The sequence below is a fragment of the Diabrotica undecimpunctata genome, chromosome 4, assembly GCF_040954645.1.
Source record: "Diabrotica undecimpunctata isolate CICGRU chromosome 4, icDiaUnde3, whole genome shotgun sequence".
In the NCBI taxonomy this organism is placed as follows: domain Eukaryota; kingdom Metazoa; phylum Arthropoda; class Insecta; order Coleoptera; family Chrysomelidae; genus Diabrotica; species Diabrotica undecimpunctata.
In genome coordinates, this window is record NC_092806.1 from 31,937,241 (window position 1) to 31,958,215 (window position 20,975).

Genomic DNA, 20,975 nt, shown 5'->3' on the forward strand with positions numbered 1-20,975 from the left:
TACTAATCTTAAAGAAAATGTAATAGGCGAATCTATGACAACCAACCCCTGCCTCCTCTAATTAAAAAAAATAGGGGATGATATGGTGGGTGAGAAGGTGCCTTTCCCAGCAAGCTTAAATGTGACATAACGTCTCCTCTATTAAATATTAATTGACGTATTTTTGCCCTTTTCCTAAACATTAGAATTTTAAAAGTTATTTAAGATGGATAGTTTTATCCGAAAAGTACTCTATAATATACACGATCTTCCTTATGTAAAAATATTTTGTTCTCCGCTACGCTTATCTTGTGATTTCTTCATTCTTGTAAAATTTTGGTTTTTCAACGTGGTATTTATGAAGTTGATACCTCTGTAGTATTCAGATCGTCATCTGGCAGCTTTTGCCATAAATATTTTTGAATTCGATATTTATTCTCCGAACCGTTTAAAACATTAACTAATAGTTTATGCGATAGCCACTAGTTTAAAAAATGATTAAAATCGTTTGAAATTCGTTCAAACACTGTTTTAGTATATTTCAATAATTTTCTTCGAAACAACATTTAAAACCTAATACAATAGGGTATACCAAACAACCAGTAATGTAATTGGGAAATAAATTCATTCTGGGTCTAATCTCTTTTCAGGTTATACTTGTAAAGGTAAACAAAATATAGAACAAAATAAAAAAAAAATAAATGCCTATGAGAACTTGAACACATTCCTTACCTTTTAGAACACTACAAAAGGATCTCAAATTAGGCAAAAGATTATTTTTTACCATTGGGCAGCTAGCTGCATCGTCTTCACAATCCAAGCTCGGATGGGCTAAAGCTTCCATAAATACAAACTCAATAATTCTTTGAATACTAGTTACCAAACCTACATTTTTTGAGTCAATTATTCCACAGAATAAATCCTAAAACGATTTTAGTGTTAATATAATATAACAATACGTTAATAAGAAATTATTTTAATTAACGTGCATGTGACATATTATGGTCATTAGCACTAATTACTATTTATAGTTTACAATTTACAGGATATATAATTAGAAACAACTCCGCCTGCAGTTTAGCTAGGTAGATCGAGTAGCTCCACAGAACTGTTGCCGGTCCCAAGCCCGGATAAAGGAAGAGGGGTCTACAGCCAGGTTAGCACCCTACTGATAGACTTATAACCATACAGCTCATAGAAACAGGATTATGCCTTGGAATAGGAATGATTTTATTACAACGACTAACGCGAGAAAGAAAAATTACAAAAGAACTGTAGAAAAAAAATATAGATATATGTGCACTAAAAGAGATAAGGGTCAATAAAAAATATTGTAGAGTGGTAACAGAACATCCAACTCCACTTTTAGTCTTTGACGCGTCAGTGTCAAGTGTTCTTCAACCAGGAAACGCGTCTTCTTCTTACGCTTCTCCTAACCTCTACTTTTCCTTGAATTATGAGTTTCAAGATTGATGTTTCTTTTTTTTGTCTCTTTGTCTCATCACATGTTCACATGTCCGAGATATTGCAATTTCCTTTCTTTTATTGTATTTTCCATTTCCCTCTCTCCGCCTATTCTCCTTAACACTTCTGTATTCGTGACTCTATCTACCGCTGGAATCCTTAACAATCTTCTAAGTGTCTACATTTCAAACGCGTTAAGACGATTTATTATATTCCGGTTTAATGTCCATGATTCAGCTCCATAGTAGAGTACACTGTGTACATGGCATTTAATTAGTCTTATTCTGAGGGCTAGCGAATGTCAAATCTTTGTTGCATAAAGTCTTTATTTATTTTCACGAAGTTGGCACGAGCTTTTTCAATTCTGACTCTTATTTCTGCAGTATAATCGTTATTTTCTGTAATTATCGTTCCTAAGTATATCTTTTTACTCTCTCAATCTGCTGGCCGCCTACCGTTAATATTTCGTTTGTATTGTTGTTCTTCCTAATTTTCATGAATTTGGTTTTTTTGATGTTAAGAGAGAGTCCATATTCTCCACTATATCTTAATATTTTGTTCATTATTCTTTCTAAGTCTTCCAAGTTGTCAGCTATTATGACTGCATCGTCGACATTCCTAATGTTGTTAATTAAACTTCCGTTCACTTTTATGTCGACTGTCTCGGTTACCAAAGTTTATTGTATGATTTCTTTAGAATAAGCATTAAACAGTAACGGCGACAGTATGCAACCTTGCCTGAGCCCTCTCCTTATCTCCACTTCTTCTGACACCTCTCTTTCAATTTTCACATTTGATCGTTGGCTGTAGTATAAATTTGATATCAATGTTACATTCCTCACATCCAGATTCTTGTTTTTGAGTATTTCTATAAGTCGGTCATGATTTACCTTATCGAATGCCTTGTTGTAGTCTATAAAGCATACATTAAGATCTCGATTACCATCCAAACATCTTAAGATCAGCACGTTAAAAGAAAATAGTGCCTCTCTTGTCCATTCCATTCCAAAATCCAAACTGGGAATCACATCCATCTCCAGCTTAGCGTATATTCTATTATGGATGATTTTTAGTAGGGTTTTTAAGGTATGTGACATTAGACTGATCGTTAGATAATCACTACATTCTTTGGCATTTACTTTCTTTGGTAGACAAATAAATGTTGATGTCAGGATTTCACGTGGAATGATTCCTGTGGAATAGATTGTGTTCAGTAATTGGACTAAAAGATCTATGTTTTTTTCATTGACCAGTTTTAGCAATTCACTTGGTATTTCATCTGGACTAGCAGCTTTATTATTTTTCATGTACTTTACTACATGCATAATTTCTGACTTTATTTATTCTGTTATTTCGGGTGCCTCGTCTTTACTCTGATTATCTTCATATGTATTTTCCCGGCTCTGGTCATGGAATAATTTCTTTATATATTCTTTCCATCTTCCTAATTTTTGTTCTGTCTCCACTAAAATGTTTCCTTGTTTGTCCATTAGTATGCTTGGGGATTTTTGTTTTGCTACCCCAGCTAATTCTTTAACTTTCTTATGGAAATTGAAGTTATCATATTTGTTTTGTAAGTCTTCTATTTCTTGGCATTTTCCAGCGAAATAAGTCTCTTTAACTTCTCTTATTTTCCTTTTTATTTGATTATGCAGCTGTTGATACTGAGTTATGTTAATATTCTTTTGCCTTCTTCGGTCCTCCATTATTTCCAAGATTTCTTCTGTCATCCAATCTCCTTTCTTGCATCTGGTTGTGGTGAGCTTTTTGTGACTTGGTTTGATAATTGCATTTTTAAAGAATTGCCACTGTTATTCTACATCACCATTATTGATTCCGATGTGGATTCTAGGTTTGCATTAATTTCTTGTTTTAGTTTTTCTTTGACGTCTTCTGATTCTAATTTTTGTATGTTTAGTTTATAACATTTGTAGCTTTTTTGTATCTTATTTAAGTGAAGTTGAAATTTTGCTACAAGAAGATTGTGGTCCGACGCCACGTCTGCACCTGGGTACGCTTTCACCGATTGTATTGCGTTTCGGTATCTTTGGTTTATTAAAATAAAGTCAATTTCGTTTTTAACGATTTTATCGACCTTGTCAACTGGCGATTTCTAAGTGTAAAGGCGTCGTTTAGGCAGTTTGAAGAAAGTATTCATTACCGCAAGATTAGGTTCTAGGCAGAATTCTATAAGGCGTTCTCCTCTCTCATTTCGAATACGGAGTCCATATGGTCCTACAGAAGACTCACATCTCCCTTCTCTAACTTTGGCGTTAAAATCACCCATGACTATTGTTATATCTCTAGATGTTGTATTTTGTAGGGTTTTTTGAAGGTCATCGTAAAATTTTTTAATTTCTTCCTCTGTTTTATCGGCGGTTGGCGCATAAATCTGAATAAGGTTTAATTTTTCATGAGTTGTCATCATTTGTATTAGCATAATTCTTTCCGATATTGATATAAAGCCAGCAACTGATTTTGCAACTTTTCTTACTGACATTAATTGCTACTCCATACCGATGTTGGCTGTCGGTACTACTAGAAAAGTCGACCATATATTCCATATATTTTTGCTACATATATCGGGCTATTTTTGCTATATCAAACAAATCTTATAATTAATAATTCACATATATATATATATATATATATATATATATATATATATATATATATATATATATATATGTATATTTATAATAAAAATTGCAAACCTTTTGAAATCCTTCTTCTGGTAGCTGTTTGCTACTATTCGTCCTATATATGTAAATCAGTGTTCCTGTAAGGGGTACACCGATCCCATCAGTCAGAAATAACTTCTTTTTATATGTATGTTGTTGAATCAAATTTTGTCGGCTGGAAGTAGGTTGAAGCTGTCTGCTAGTACTAGGTTTGTTGGGATCCACCACAGGTTCCGGATTTGCCTCTTCCATATCTTGATAGAACCATAAAAGCTTTGTTTTCATGTGAGGAAGAAAGAGTTGGTTAATTTCATCCAACTGAAATAAAAAAAGCAAAAAATTTACAGTAGGTAGGTATAGTACAAAAACAAAATGCTATATTTAAAATTTGAGTAAAATTTCAAATCTAATGAATAACTTACATTTTCTGCTAATTATGTACTAGTCTTTACTGTTATAATGTACTATAAAATATAAATAATTTCTAATGGAATATACACTACAAAATTTTGTATTGAAGTATGTACAGTTATTTAGGAGAAAATAATTGTATACATATATTTGTAAATAAACTCACCATATCACCTTCGAAAACGTGGTCCATAATTTCGTTTCTTGGTAGAGATGTGGCATCCATAAGGAGTTGAAATGTGAACTCCAAACGGGGGTCCATCTCCCCCCTTCTCGCTTTGCGCTCGCATTCTTCGCGGCGTCTCTAGAATTAAAATATGAAAATATTTATAATAAATTTGATATTTTTTGGTTCAATAAATTTTATTTTTGATTATAATGACTCCGTTATATTTATATACTTTCAATTATAGTTCTTGGAGTTTCTGATTTATTTCATTTCAAATATTTCTAGAAGGTAATAACAAAAAAGGTTTGACTCCATTAGGCACACTGCGAGATTCAGTATAATTGGCCACGGTAGGGGTTTCAATTTATTAAACAACAGAGACTGATTCTATGGAAAAAATATTTCACAGCTATTGTTTGACTGCCTCGTAGGACTAACGCCGTCTTCAATAGCAGCTATATTCAAAACTCGGAAAAAACAGGAACACATGTGATTTTGTCCCATAACTTTTTCCACAAGCATATAGGTGTAGGCATTGAATAACAGAAAAAGAAACTTTTATCTTTCCTATTCCAAATGACATTTGGTAAAAGTTTAGGATTTTTCAAAGTACGCAACTCACAGCATATTCCCTAATTGTTTCGCAAAAGTTTTTCTATAACTCTTTTCTACGGAATTTAGGTATATGCAATACAATAAATAGACTCTAAAACTAATTTTAAGCAGGATATGGTTCTTCAAAAATTTATACTTTTAACAATTTTTGCCATTTACGGTAAAATGCAAAAATTGCATGCGAAAATTAAAATCCATTTAACTTTTTGTCGATAAGACACTCTGATCAAAAGCTATCGATTTTTTACCATCAATTTTTAAAGAAAATTAATTTTTCTTTCAATTAAATATACTACTGCATATATCTAAAACTGCATAGAAAAAATTTATAGAACAATGCTTGGGAAAATGGCTAAAAATCGGTGTGAGTTGCGAAATTTGAAAAATGTTATCTGGGATACTGTAAATTCTTAATATTTTTATCAAACGTCATTTTGAAGAAGAAGGGGAAGAGTTTTTTGATGTTAAACAAATCCTCTATCTATACCTTCGTGAAAAAAAAGTTATGGGACAAAAATTCACTTGTGTTCTTGTTTTTTTTTGCTTCTTTTTTTGAATATATTTTTGACAAAAAAATTTTTTACTTTAAAAGGTGAACAACTTTTCCGTAGATATATGTGTACGAAAACTGCATAGAATTAACCCAAACGCACCTTAGTGCATAGGGACAAAACTGCTTTCTCAAAAACGTACCCCTCTAAATGATAGCACTCTGCGGTTTTTCATATTTGGGGGTTCATTGGGGGACCATATAAAATAATAAAACCAATTAAAATTTATAATTCCTTGTAGCCCTTTTTTTACATAATAAATAGCCTAAATTGGAAGGCAAACTTTTACGTAACACATTCAAATTCATATTTTTTGACAAACCGCGTATGCGTGAAACAATTTAATATTTGATGACTGTATTTTAAGTTTTATAGCATGCAGCACTTTTTATAAAGAATAACTTTTGTTCATAAAACTAAAAATAAAAAAAGTTTCCCATATGGTGCCGAAGTGGACACTGTGTATACCGTGTATAAAATAAAAAATGAGACATCAATAACTTCAAAAGATACCTTTACTTGCTAATCTTCTTACATTTTAAAGGAATAAACACAAATTTTCACTAATGAACAATTTAGGTCAGCTGTAAACAAGGTCAGGATAGCCTTGATGATTTCCAATCTCCGATAGGAGTGGCACAAGAAGACGAAGAAAGAAACACAAAAAAAAATATAATTTAAACAAAACGAGATATCATGAGGAAATGAAAATAATGCGGACTTACAACTTAGTGTTAGCCTTACTCTAGTTACCATGATTGTAGACCAATTCATCACAAGTTAATACTAAGATATCGCAAGTTATAGTAAAGGCAACCGAGCCCATAAAATACTATGGTGTAGTTTTTAATGTTGACAGCTCAAAATGTCTCTAAGAATGATCCTCATAATTTTACAGGTGATTACTAAAATTCTATTACCAAAGTAACTCTCTATTTTCTTTCACAATTCCCAGTTTGATCGCACAATACAATAGTAAAGTTTACATACTCTTTAAAACGCGTATTTAATAAAAGATAAATAAAGATAAACGTTTTGACATTGGAAAAGATGAGTGTGTAAATAATGGTAATAACTGACTTTTTTTTATTTTTGAGAGGACGCTTTTGAACTTTTAAAAAGACCATCGTTTATTTTATATGTTTTATTGTGTTAGTCGCATAATCTTTCATTCGTATCCACACCAACTCCACAGCTTTTACATCACAAAAGTAGAGTTGGAAACAAAGAACTTTTAGCTTCATGAGTGTCATAGAATAGTAAATAAAATCAAGAAAAGTTTGGAAGAAAAGACTATTTGTGCCTCAATATTTCTCGATACTCAGCAAGGTTTTGATAAAGTCTGGCACAACGGTTTGCTACATAAATTAAAATCTTAACTGCCAAGCGATATGTACCTTATATTAAAGTCCTATATTAACGAACGTTCATTACAAGTAAAAATCAATACTGATTTCTCAACCTATCACTCAATTCAATTCGGAGTTCCTCAGGGAAGTGTCCTCGGTCCCTTCCTGTACCTAATCTTTAATGCTGACATACCTATTACAGATGACGTCACTGAGGCGACTTTCAAACAAAGACCCAGACATAGCATCTGAAAAGCTGTAAAATTACTTGCATACAGTAGATAATTGGTTGACAAAATGAAAAATTAAAGTCAATAACAAAAAATCAGCCCAAATCACATTTACAACAAGAATGCGCACTTGTCTACAAGTTAGTCCAATCAATGCCCCCTTTCCTGCTAGAGACGTTGTGAAATATCTTGGGTTGCATTTGGACCGAAAGCTGATCTGGAAGCAACACATTAACGCCAAAAAAATATAAAATTAAAACACATGAATTAGTTACTTGGCAGAAAGTCACAACTGTCATTGGAGAATAAAATACTGATTTACAGTCATACTAAAACCAATATGAACTTACGGCGTAAGCCTTCAAACACAAAAATTTTGCGGACCTTCCAATCAAAAACACTGCGTATGATAGCTAACGCCCCTTGGTATGTTAGCAATTCAACCATCCACAATGACCTTGGAGCACCAACCGTAAAAGATGCCATATCACTTCATGCCAATAAGGCAAAAACTTTTAATTCAACTTAGCACAGCCAAATTATTAGTGAATTATATCAGCCACCAATGGAGGAATGAAGACTGAAGAGGACTTGGCCAGAAGACCTGGTTACATAGGTGAAAATGGAGAACTATCGCTGGACGGTACCCAAATCAAGTCAATATTGTCATTACATTTACTAATTACTCAATGTACTGTTTAAAGTAGATTGTAATTATGTATTTAAAAATAAAAAAAAAATTATTTTCATTTTTGTTCTATAGAATGACATCCACTACATGATAGCATTTCCTAGTGCTTAATGTATTCTGGTGATGTAGTGTTAATAAGAAATATTGAAAGCGACTTCGAACAAAAACTGGAGTAGTGGAAACAAGGTCTTAAGGAAAAATATTTAAAACTTATTTTTACAAAAACAGAGTATTTAGAATGTTCATTTAAAGATATACTTACTACAAATAAAATAACTGTAATGATACATTTTTATGGTGACATGGTTGTGAAAGAAAATAGTTTTAAGTACCTAGAATCGGAATTCCAGAGTAATGGGGAAATAAGATGAAGATGCATGTAGTAGAATTAGGTTTGAATGGATAAACTGAAAGGCAGCAAGTGGTGTGTCTTATGACAGAAATAATATAGAAAATATTGTTAAGTCTAATCTAAAGTAAACCCAAAATAATCATTAAATACAACTACTAAAGCCGTTTTCTGACTTGTACAGCCATTAAAAGTAGAAGCCAAGTAGAATAATGAAGCAGAGGTTCAAAAATACAAGAAAGATAAAACTGTAATAAATAGGATAAATAAAAAAATAAATAAATTTTTAAAAAGCCTTAGTTTAATTTCCAAATGAGCATAAGTAGACTTAAATGATGGATTCGACCGTTACTTGCTGGAAATTCATTTTATATAACAAAAAACCACGGAAAAATTCGTTTTCAAAACTTCCACAAAATCTATTATAATATCTTATCACTACAGCTGTTTCAGCAGAGTGCTTTTCTCAAGTGATCTATTTTTGGTATGTGTTACACTTTATAGTCTTTAACTGAATAGGTTGATGAGGGGAGAACTGGTTGTCTCAAGTTGGTCATTCAGAATTATGACTGTATTTTTTAATTTGTTAGTTTTCATAGATTCTAATAAAGATAGATTAAGGCCTTTATTTTGGATGTGAAGAATTTGAAATTCGTCATTAAAAGAATGAATATGATCTAGAAGGTAAAGTGCCTATGTAGAATCTATTTTTCTATTATTGAAAGCCCTTTTTATGTTCTGCTATACGTTTGTTAAAAGTCCTACTAGTTTGACCAATGTAAGTTTTTGGGCAGTCGATACATTTATGGTTAAATACACCACTGTGTAAGTCCTTTTTATTTTAGCTCTTGTTGTTTTTAATATATTTGCCTAAGTTGTTCTTTGTTCTAAAAGCTGGTGTTATTCCTTTCTTTTTTATGTGTTTGACTAATTGAATAATCAAAATAATAAAACGGTAAACAAAGATCCGACGGAAAAGTATCAAAAACAAATTAAACTAGCCTTAGAAAATATTAAATCAATAGTAAATTCAATAGAACAAAAATACCTTAAGATTATAAATCCACAGCCTCCTAAATTATACTCTTTTATTAAACTACACAAACCTGATAACTCAATAAGAGCTGCAGTTTTTTTTTATACAACTCCGTCATATATACTTTCAAAAAAACCGTTAGGGATTATTTTAGAATACACTAAATGTTCACCTAAATTACACACAACTCCAAATTAATTTCATTTGACGTAAAAAATCTTTTTCCGATTATTCCTCTTACAGAATCTTTTGTTATGGTAAAACACCTTTTAGACCATAATATTACAAATCCAATCATTACATCTGAAAATTATATCTTTTTGAAATTTGCATAAACCAGGACTACTTTGAATTTAATAATCAAATATATACAAATAACAGAGCAGGATTCGCTTATAATGGTTGCATGCCTGTTGTGTTCTGTATTGTAAAAAGGCTTTCTTCTTATCTTCACATTTTGTCTTCACTTCCTCTCTAAACCATAGTGTTTTCTTTTTTGATATGTTAGTGTTCGTTACTTTCTTCTCTCCAAGTGATTCTGTTGCTGCTTTAATTATGTTATTTTTGAGTTTTTCTCAGGTTTCCTCGATGTTATCGTTTTCTAATATTTCATTCCCAGCGATCTTCTCTGATATTCCTTTCCTGCATCGACTTTTGTTTGTGTTGTCGCCTCTCTTTTAAGTGGGAAGTATTTCAAGATGATTCTTATTTTACATAATACTAGGCTAAGAAGGCATTTGACCAGGTCAAATTAAAAGAGGTTATCCACTTACTATCACGTATCAAGCAAGAGAGATACCTCTGGGAATAATGAAAACGATCAAAAATATTTACCAAAATAACACAATAAAAGTGAAAGTAGAAGAAGAACTAACCGACCCTATTACAGCTGGCAATGGGATAAGACAGGGAGATTCCCTGAGTCAACTATTGTTCAACCTGATTATGGATAAAATAATAAAAAAAGTAAGAGTAAGTAAGAACTAAAAAAGGATACCAAATGGGAGAAACAGAACTTAAAATAATCTGCTATGCAGACGACGCAATACTACTCTCTCAAAGTGAAGATAATTTACAACGTATACTGCACCAATTTAATATAACCGCCAGTAACATATTACTTTCCCCAAAAAAGACAAAATTCATGGTTACAATAACAAATTTACTAAGATGTAAATTGGAGCTGGAAGGTCAGATAATAGCGCAAGTGATGGACTTTAAATATCTAGGCATTACATTATCTAGCTACGGAAAGCTCGAAACTGAAGTGGAAGATCAAGTAAATAGAGTAAACAGAGCCGTAGGCTGCCTGAATGAGAAGATATGGAAAAATAGAAATATCAGCAAAGAAATAAAAGGCAATATTTACAAAACAGTCATCAGACCAATAATGACATAAGCGGCAGAAACAAGACCTGACACAGAGGGGACAAAAAGGATGTTAGATCAGAGATGAAAACACTTAAAAAAATTGATGGTAAGACACTATGGGACAGAGTTAGTAGTACAGATATACGACGTAGGTGCAAGGTGGAGAACATCAAAAACTGGGTAAGAAATAGAAGAGTAGAATGAAATGATCATATAAGCCGAATGACAACAAACAGAGTATTAAGGACGGGAAGAGGCGGTTCCCCAATAGGAAGACGATCAGTAAGAAGACCACAAAAACGATGGAACGACTGGAGGCACATTGAAAAACAGACTTATAATGGATAAGCCCATTGCTATCAGATATTTTTATGGATTATCTAAACAAAAAGATTTCAAAAGAGCTCGTATTCAAACAGTTTTATATTGGTGGAGATAAGTAGACGATTTACTGGTATTTTTTACAGGAACTAATAGGCAACTTGACCAATTTGTATCGTATATTAATTCACTACATAGTCATAATAAATTTACAATAGAAATAGAACAAAATCAATCCATAAATTTTTTAGATATAAAAATTATCAGACTTACCCATCCTACACAACATAAATTGGCAGCCTAACAGAGCATGTTACTTAGTTTAATAGAAATTTCGATGTCAAAATACAACTTTGAGATAGAATTAAATATCATTAAGCAAATAGAAGTAAATAAGTTGGTACAACGAACAAACTATTAATGCAATTTAAAATCAAAAATACATAAGAAAGCCCAGAAATTAGTATTTCCACCACCAAAGAAAAAACCCAGTAACTTCTTCTCGATTATCTTAAAAATTATATTTTTCGAAAAATAACCAAACACACAAAAAAAGAAAGCAATAACTCCAGATTTTAGAACAAACAACAACTTAGATTAAAAACAACAAGAGCCAAAATAAAAGGCACTTACACAGTGGTGTATACAAACTTAAATGTGGCGACTGCCTAAAAACTTACATTGGTGAAACTGTAGAACTTTTAACAAACGTGTAGCAGAACATAAAAAGGGCTTTCGATAATATAAAACAGATTCTATATACGCAGTTTATCTTCTAGATCATAATCATTCTTTTAATGACGAATTTCAAATTTTTCACATTCAAAATAATGGCCTAAAGCTATCTTTTTTAGAATTTATGGAAATTAAAAATACAGACATAATCTGAATGACCAACTTTAGACACAGTTCTCCCCTTCCTATTTAGTTAAAGAATATAAAGTGTAAACACATACCAAAAATAAATCATTTGAGAAAGGCACTCTGCCGAAACAGCTGTAGTGATAAGATATTATAATAAATTTGGTGGAAGTTTTGAAAACAAAATTTTCAGTGTTTTATTGTTATATCAGTCTTATTTTGAAAACAACTTTTAATATGGTAACCCAAATAATCACAGTCATAAAAAATAAAATTTTACAAAACACAGCTGTTTTATAACAATTATCCATGATTCGAACATACATTGTAGGTAAATTATTTTCTAAAAAATGTAATAGTATATTTACAATGAGCATTTTCTCTGGATCATCGTCGTCGTCATCTTCCTCGAGCTCTTCTTCTGAAGTTGAAATCTGGTAGTCGTGTATTCCATGCACAAACATTTTTTCACTCTTATTTTAGCTTTTTAACTTGAATTAGTGCGACAAAGATTTTAAAACGCACAAATACGACGTAATACCATTTATTACTGATCTCCTCAATAACCTCGCCTAAACAAATAAAGCTGTAAACAAGTCTCTAGAGAAGTCTTAAAAACTGACTAAAGTTTACCACGACGAAAATAGTATTTGATGTCAAACTTCAATTAAACAATCAAAAAGATAACAGTTTTCGTTTTCCAAATAGACTAATTAAATCCAGCTCGTGCATTAATAAATTCTAATAATGACAAAAGTTGGTCCTTATTGGCTGTTTCAAAATTAATAATAAAATTGCGTGCTTTTAGAAAATCAGATTCTGGGGGCAGAAATATTATTTTTTAAGATTCAGTAATTGTTTTTTGGTAATAAAAATAGTAGTAGCTATTTCTGAAAGTCAAGACAATTTTTTGTAAGTGGTAAGTAGTCTCATAAAAAATCGCTAAGCGAAGACGATACAGGTATTTTTTTAGGAATCTATATGTGAACTTTAGAAATAACACTAGCAAACCCTACCAAATAAAAAACAATTAGAAATATTTCAATATACATAGACATAATAATCTAAACATAAACTCTACATAGTATTTATACTGAAACATTGTACTGAAAGCTCTACGAAGTTATCTTTATAAATAAAAAAGCTGTAGATGTAGAAAAGTTCGTCCAACAAAATATTAAACAGCATAGGTATGAAGAAATTAAAAAATATGTTATTTTTATTAGACTGTAGGAGCTTCTTTCTGATTCACATTTCAATATGCAGCTATTAAGTTACTATATTTAATCAGCATTACTTTTGGGATCTGACGGATAATGAACATTAAATATTGTGAGCTTATATAAGTTGAAGTCTTCGCAATTTAAGTTTATTTTCGTATCCTAAAAATATCTTGGCAAGCAAGAACGTCGAATGAAAAAATTTCACAACGAATAAATAAAGACAAAGAACTCTATTTTATCAATGATAAAACAAGATACAAATATTCTTAATAAAAATTATTGACAAACAGCTATATATTCTTCTTCTTACGTAAGGACATCGTTCTGTGTTTTCTTCAATGGTTCAGCCGTAGCAGTTGAGACGACGAAGACCAATTTTCGTACCATCTCGTAGGCCAGGCTGTCAAGGTGTGTTTGTTTGGGCATTTTTCTTTGGAAATTAACTATGGTCAACCCTACAGCACACCAACATTAAGCATGGTCTTATCAAAGCAGTCCAAAGTCTGTATAATGGAACGACTACAAAAATTAAAACTGGATCAAGGATATCTGAAGGATTTAAGGTCACGAAAGGACTAAAGCAGGGTTGCTGTATTTCGCCTACCCTTTTCAAAATTTATCTGGAACAAGCACTCAAGCTGTGGAAAAGAAAATGTAATGGCATGGGAATTCCTCTCAATGACGAGACTACACTGTACACCTTATGTTTCGCTGATGACCAAATACTGATTGCTCAGGATCATGACGACTTGAGTTACATGACTCGGAAGCTAATAGAAGAATATAACAAATGGGGTCTCGAAGTCAACATTAAGAAAACTGAAGCCATGTGTATTGGAGGGACAAAACAGTCCATTATATTAGACGATGGAGTAGAAATTAGAAACTGTGATGAATACAAGTACCTGGGTATGAAGATAACTCAAGATGGAACACTCGATGCTGCTATAAAAGACAGAAACATACAGGGTAGAAAAGCCATATCCATGATGAACGGAATTCTGTGGGACCAAACAATATCTAAAGCGAACGAACAACTCATATACAACACCATACTTAAAAGTGTAATCACATATGGCAGCGAAGTTTGGCAAATGAAACAAAGAACAGAGAAACTGTTCTTTGAGCTGTTCAGAGAAACAGAGCAACAGAAATGGACTTCTAGAGAAGAGCAGCAGGAAAATCAAGAAGAGATCGGATACCAAATGAGAGAATACGTGAAATGATGGGAGTCAAGCATACAATAGTTGATGACATAAAAACAAAACAGTTAATATGGTACGGCCATGTACAGAGAATGCCAGATGACAGGATTCCAAAACAGATTTTGACGTGGACACCACAAGAGAGAAGAAAAAGAGGAAGGCCGAGAAAAAGCTGGAGAGAGGGAATTGAAAAAGAACTAGAGGAAAGAGAAATCCCTCCAGGCCTATGGCTGAATAAAGAAGAATGGCGGTTAGGAGTCGGAAGGCGTCGGAGAACGCTGTAAACCGATAGTAGTAGTAGTTCTTTGGAAATTTTGGCTAATAGATCGTCAGGCATTCTATTAATATGGTTAGTGATAAGAAGGTCACGAATAATCTGTTCACAAAGACTGAATCCTTTAGAAGACCCGTGATTGATACAATCACGTTCTGTGACCCTATCGTTAGAGTGACCCTATAAATGAAGCTGTCTACTGTGTACGAATAAACGTTTGTAATGAACGAATCTCTATAAACGGGTCCTGCATTATTATTAATTCAAATACTCTCAGTAATATTTATAAACAATATTAAACTCAACATACTCTACAAACTTGACCTTAACACAAGAAATTAGTCGTTCATATGAACGGATCTTTATGAACGGGTCATTTTAATGATTGACCTGAAAGACCCGGGTCACCGAAACGAACCAGGTCTTCCAATCACTAAACATGGTCTAATGCTTGCATTTTCGTGGTTTTTAACATTCTCTTCGTTGCTGTTTTTTTCACTCTTTATCTTTATATCGTAGGTCATGCGTTTTGGAGATTGTTACATTATTTCTGGGGCTCAAGATATCCCGAGATTAGTGATACTTTTGTTTTTTGGATCCTTACTTTGTCTTTTAGATTTCTGTACCTCGCTAATTGTACGCCCAGGCATTTGAATGCAATTATATGTTTGACATTCGCTCAAACTGATACAGAAGTCTTTGTAACTTACACTCATCATCTGAGATAATGAGTGCGTCGTTCCGCATAACACTATATTTTTATTTTCTTGTTCCTTCTATATCTTTTTCCAGATTGTTTTACCTGATTTATAACTTTACCCATTATAATATTAAACAAAAATAGAAATCGATGGCATCAGTATTAAAGAAGTAATGGAAATAACATACCTTGGAATTGCACTGCTCAACTAAAGAGACCTCGACAAAGTATATTATATTACGACTGAGATAAAGTGAAGAATATTTATAAAGCTAGTGTAAAACCAATACTGACATATGCAACAGAAACAAGACCCGATACAGCCACAACTCAAAGTACTGGAAACGGCAAAGATGAAAGTTATGGGAAGAGTTACAGGGGATACGCTGAAAGATCAAAAGAGGAGTGAAGACATTAGAAGAAAATGTAACGTACTGTGTTTAAACAAATGAACACTAAACAGAAAAAACCAGAATTAAATAACCACATAAACAGAAAGGGGGAGACCCATGTGGTCAAAATAGCAAAAGATAAATCCCCAATCGGTAGAAGTATCGGGATACCGCGCATAAGATGAAGGTATCAATCCGTATAGAGAAAGAGATTGTAAAGGCCACAAAAAATTAAAGTTAAAATCTTTATCTGAAATAGGTTGGGCTTGTCATGTTGAGGCAGTTGCTGTAGTTAAAAATCAGCTTGAAGCAAATATAGAAGCCATTGAAGAGGCAGTTGATGACGCGACTGATGCAACAGCTAGAGCTAAGGATAAAGGTATACTACATCAGATAAAATCCTTTGATTTTATTACGCGTTTGGAAATAATGCATTTAATTCTACAAATAGTTGTCAAAGTTAGCAATTTACTTCAATCACCAGACATAGATATTTGTTAAGCTGTAGAAGTTTCAAACTTGCGCAAACAAAGCGCTTGCTTTGTAAGAATTAATGATCGAACGATTTATATTTGATAATATTTTGTATTGTGCTAGCTTAAATAATAATGCTGGAAATGCATTAACAGTTAAGGATAAAAAAAAAGAAGTAAAACTCATTGTATTTTATCCGCTTTTAGACAGAATGATTCAGTCATTAAACGATAAATTTGACCAAGAATAAAAAAAATTATGTATGCAGTATCAAATATAGATGCCATATGAAATCAAGATTTAATATACACCTTAGAACATTTTGATTTGAATGCTTTATGATTATAAGCTGAAGTAAGACTTGTTTCTGCACGAATATTTGGACTATCTAACGGTACCTTTTTTGAAACCAGAGCTCACTCAAAATATATAGATAAAGGTAGTGTACTTGACATATTTAAAAAAAATCATACCATCCTAGCGACGAATGGTATTGTAAGAAGTTGTTATAATAAATTTTTAATGTCAATCTTTATTTATTATATGTTTGATTGTAAGCCCCATATTTTTCTTATGACCACATTATAATTTAATATAAAAACAAACTTACTCGTTTTAAAAATGTACTATGGTATGTTCTTATTCTAATAAATATGTTTTGAATTTAAAAAAATATTTCAAAATAAAAATATCATTGTTGAAAAAAAAAGTATATGGGAGGGGGGCGCTACTTCTATGCTTAAGCAGAATGGACAACGTAAGTATGTTCGATGTAGGACGAAATAAATTTTGGGCAACAGAATTACTGAAAGTTTTCAGAAATAAATGAGTCATTAAATCAACTAACCAACAAGCAACCGAAAAAAAAAACAACATGAAATCAGCTAATATTGCCCATTATTAAATTAATTTAAATCCTGTTTGATTTTCTCACTGATTTTTTTTAATTGTGTTAAAGAATTATATAAAACCAAATATTCCACTTTACTCTTTAACCACTGCTATTTAAGTTCTTGAAAAACAATATCACCAAATATGCCCCGTTTAATAAGAACTGTGCACTATTCACTACGACTAAGATTAGAAACCTTCATCAGAAACGAACAAATCGTGCAGTTTCAGTTATGAATGCTATTTAAAAGCCTTCTTCCGGCATATTTCGTGATGTTCAGTTTCATGATAGTGTCAGAATTTTATGTAGAGCGAAGTGTGATGTTACGATTAAAATGCACGCAGTAACTGGCACCAATGCATTTGTGTGATTCACATTTGTTTGATTCGGCAATGGCGGCCCCTGCAGACAGTAAGTGGTGCTTGGAATTTGCATAAGAGTACATAATATATAATAAGCTTACGTTTTGTCGATATTGTTGTTTATTGTGTAATTACAAAATTGTTTAGATACAAAGTTTGTGAATAATTTTTTAAACCGTTCGGTTAGTGCTTAAACGGCACTAATAATCTTTGATAGGGTTAAGCTAACAAAGATGATGATATCTCCATTAATGGTATGAAACAGCAATCACGATAGTAGACAAAATAAATAATGATGCTAATCTTAGACTTCTTCTTCAAGTTTCATCTTCTATAGAATGTTGGAAATCGTCATGGCTATACAGACCTTACTGACCGCCTCTCTAAAGAGTTCTACACTACTGCATTAGAGCCAGAATAGACCTCTTAGGTCGATTAAAAGGGTGGTTAAGTGCCCACTCAAAGTGAACCTAACCTAACTTATGCATTCAAACCATTCCCTCGCTCTCTTAAACAAGGATATCCTTCCGCTTTTCTCACATTATGCCTTACATAAAGAGTTGTAATAATCAGTATTTTTGCTTTCTTATTACATATGTTATCTACTAAAGTTTCTTCTTTTAATAGCCAATATTATACAATTGAAATAGAACACACAATATCCAAAGACATACGAATCTGACGACGAGTGCGACAGGGCTACATCTTATCACCGCTATTATTTAATATTTCGTCCTCTACTTCTTGGGCCCTCTGATTTTGATAATGTTAATCTCTTCGTGTATTCGTGATCTTACATCCTAGCAATGTGTTCAGCCCATCTAAGTCTCTAATAAGCATTATCATAAGTGGCTCGACAATCCGTTGTGGATCTTGGCCTATTCACAAAGAAGTTGCCACTCCTGTTGATTCCTGACAACTTTCCTCCATCTTATGACCCTTAGAATTTGTAGGTCTTCTTCCACATGATCAATCAATCTCCTTTGTGGTCGTCCTCTACTTCTTGTGCCCTCTGGTTTTAAAAATGTTAATCTCTTCGTATTCGTGATCTGACATCTTAGGAATGTGTCCAGCCCATCTAAGTCCATGCACTTTAACGAATTTCACAATATCTAGATCGGTTTATAGCTGATGTAGTTCAAAGTTCTATCTTCGACACCATAGCCCATTTTTATTTACGGTTCCAAAAATTTTTCTAAGAATTTTTCTCTCAAAAATGCCAAGAAGTCTTTCATTTTGAGATAAGGACCCTGTTTCAGCCCCATATATCAAAACCAGTCTTATTAAGGTCTTGTATATATTGAGCTTTACTGCACATTATATATTTTTATTTTTTGAATGATTCTGGACACCGTAGACAATTTTTGAATGTTTCTGGAGACAGTTCTGTTTGCTATTGCTATGCTTCTTTTTATTTCGTCGCTTGTCGTGTTTGTTGCGTTTACTAGCTATCCAAGATATGTGAATTCTTTGACTTGTTTAAGGGTATGGTTGTTAATTTGGATTCTCTGTTAGATATTTCGGGGGTTTTTAGAAACCAACATATATTTGGTTTTTTCCTCGTTTACCACAAGTCCTAATTCACTTGCCGCGTCCGCAAGCCTTGTAAAACACTGCACCATGTCTCTCATACTTCTGCTCACTATAACTATATCGTTAGCGAATGCGAGAATTTGCATCGATCTATTAAAAATAGTTCCATTCATTCTAGTATTTAATTGTCTGATTGCCTTTTCTAATGCAATATTAAAAAGAAGACACGCCAGCGAGTCCCACTGTTTTAGACCATTATTAATGTCAAATAACTTAGAGTTTTCTTCTTCAATTCTTACGCATGAGCTTACGTTTTGCATTGTTAGTTGGATCAACTTAACAATGCAATGATATACAAAGTATATCATTGCATTATATAATGCAGTTCTTTTCACACTGTTATAGGCTGCTTTGAACTCGACGAAAAGATGGTGTGTATCTAGGTTATATTCTTATGACTTTTCTAGAATCTGCCCATGTGCTTGAGTTTGATGTGTAGTTGACTTCCCATCAGTATATCCGCATTGATATTGACCTACAATATCCTTTATCATATCTCATCTGTTAAGAACTGAGTTTTTATCATGTAGAATTTCACCGTTAGCTTCTTTACAAATTTTTAAGTATATAAATACTCTGACCTCACCAAAATTAGGTAGGCATTCAGAAGTCGACAAAAAAGTGGGGGTACATTACCTTCAAGTCTTTCTCTTCTTATCGTCAAAAGAACGGAAATGCAAAACGGTACGAAACAATTCATGAGTGTCACCTCAGTTATCGGCTGGAGATTAAAGGGATTAAAAATACTATGAAGAAAAAGAAAAAAACTATTTAAAAAAAACTCTTTATATTGTCTTGACTATGAAATGGTAACAAAAAATAATTAAACGTACCACATGATAGTACGTACCACATCAAACGTCAGTTTTTCACGACGAAACTGTACTGAACAAACTATTAAATTTTCATCAGCGGTCATTGCGACAACCGGAATGGTTGACATCAAATCGGGTGTTCGTTTCTTTTTATTATGGATTGCCAGACTAATTTTAAGAATTTAAGTAATAATATAGACATTCTTATTAGGTACTTGGGGGAAAAGAGGTTAGTTTAGTGGAAAGTTTTAGTTTATTTCAGAGTAATGGCATATAAAATTATTGGCATGGGAACTCAAGTAAGGTGTACTTAGGTGTAATAAAAAACAGTTTACGAAATGTTATATGTACAGTACCAAAATTTTAATTGTCTAGAAAAATAAAACGCTACAAGCATTAAAATCTCATATTAAAATTTTCACATCTTGTTTATATAAAGCTATAAGAAGCGTTTTCAGTCATATTTTTCCAGTGGTATATTTCGAAGCTATTTTTTACTACTCTTGAGATTTTATTACACTAATCTTATAGGAATATATATTAAACTAAAAATCTTTCTAAATCTTACTCTCTCGAACATTTGATTTATCATGACACTGCTTTTTCTTAGCCGTATAACTTACCCTTATTATCTTACTTTGCTAACCACCCGTCACCTTTTTACCCTTTCCGCATTTATCTTCGCTGATAAGACTATAACCACAAAGTCGTGTAATAGGTTATCCACCCATAAAATCACACCTTCTTTTATTCCTTTTTTGCTTATTCGTAAAGCGTCATATAGGATAAATCCTTATATCGTGGCAAACTTACACCTTTCTTAGAAATAAAAGGATGAAATATATTTTATTGGGGTATAAAGACGCAAGTGCTTACTTCTTGTTCTGAATGTTGAAATGTATTGATTACTAGAAAAAGTACACACTGTTTATACGACATGAATACAACTAACCGCAAAAACGCAGTT

General features: G+C 32.5%; 1 protein-coding gene across 1 annotated transcript in view; it reads right to left on the reverse strand.

The window, feature by feature from the left end:
* Dhc1 (dynein axonemal heavy chain 1) overlaps positions 1-20,975 on the reverse strand; it is a 283,979-nt gene that overhangs the window by 238,253 nt on the left and 24,751 nt on the right. Inside the window, exons 2-4 of the mRNA XM_072529291.1 lie at positions 4,702-4,839; positions 4,158-4,442; positions 712-901 (exon numbers count right to left, since the gene is read on the reverse strand). Coding sequence (XP_072385392.1) covers positions 712-901; positions 4,158-4,442; positions 4,702-4,839 — 613 coding nt within the window. The remainder of the gene's footprint in view (positions 1-711; positions 902-4,157; positions 4,443-4,701; positions 4,840-20,975) is intronic.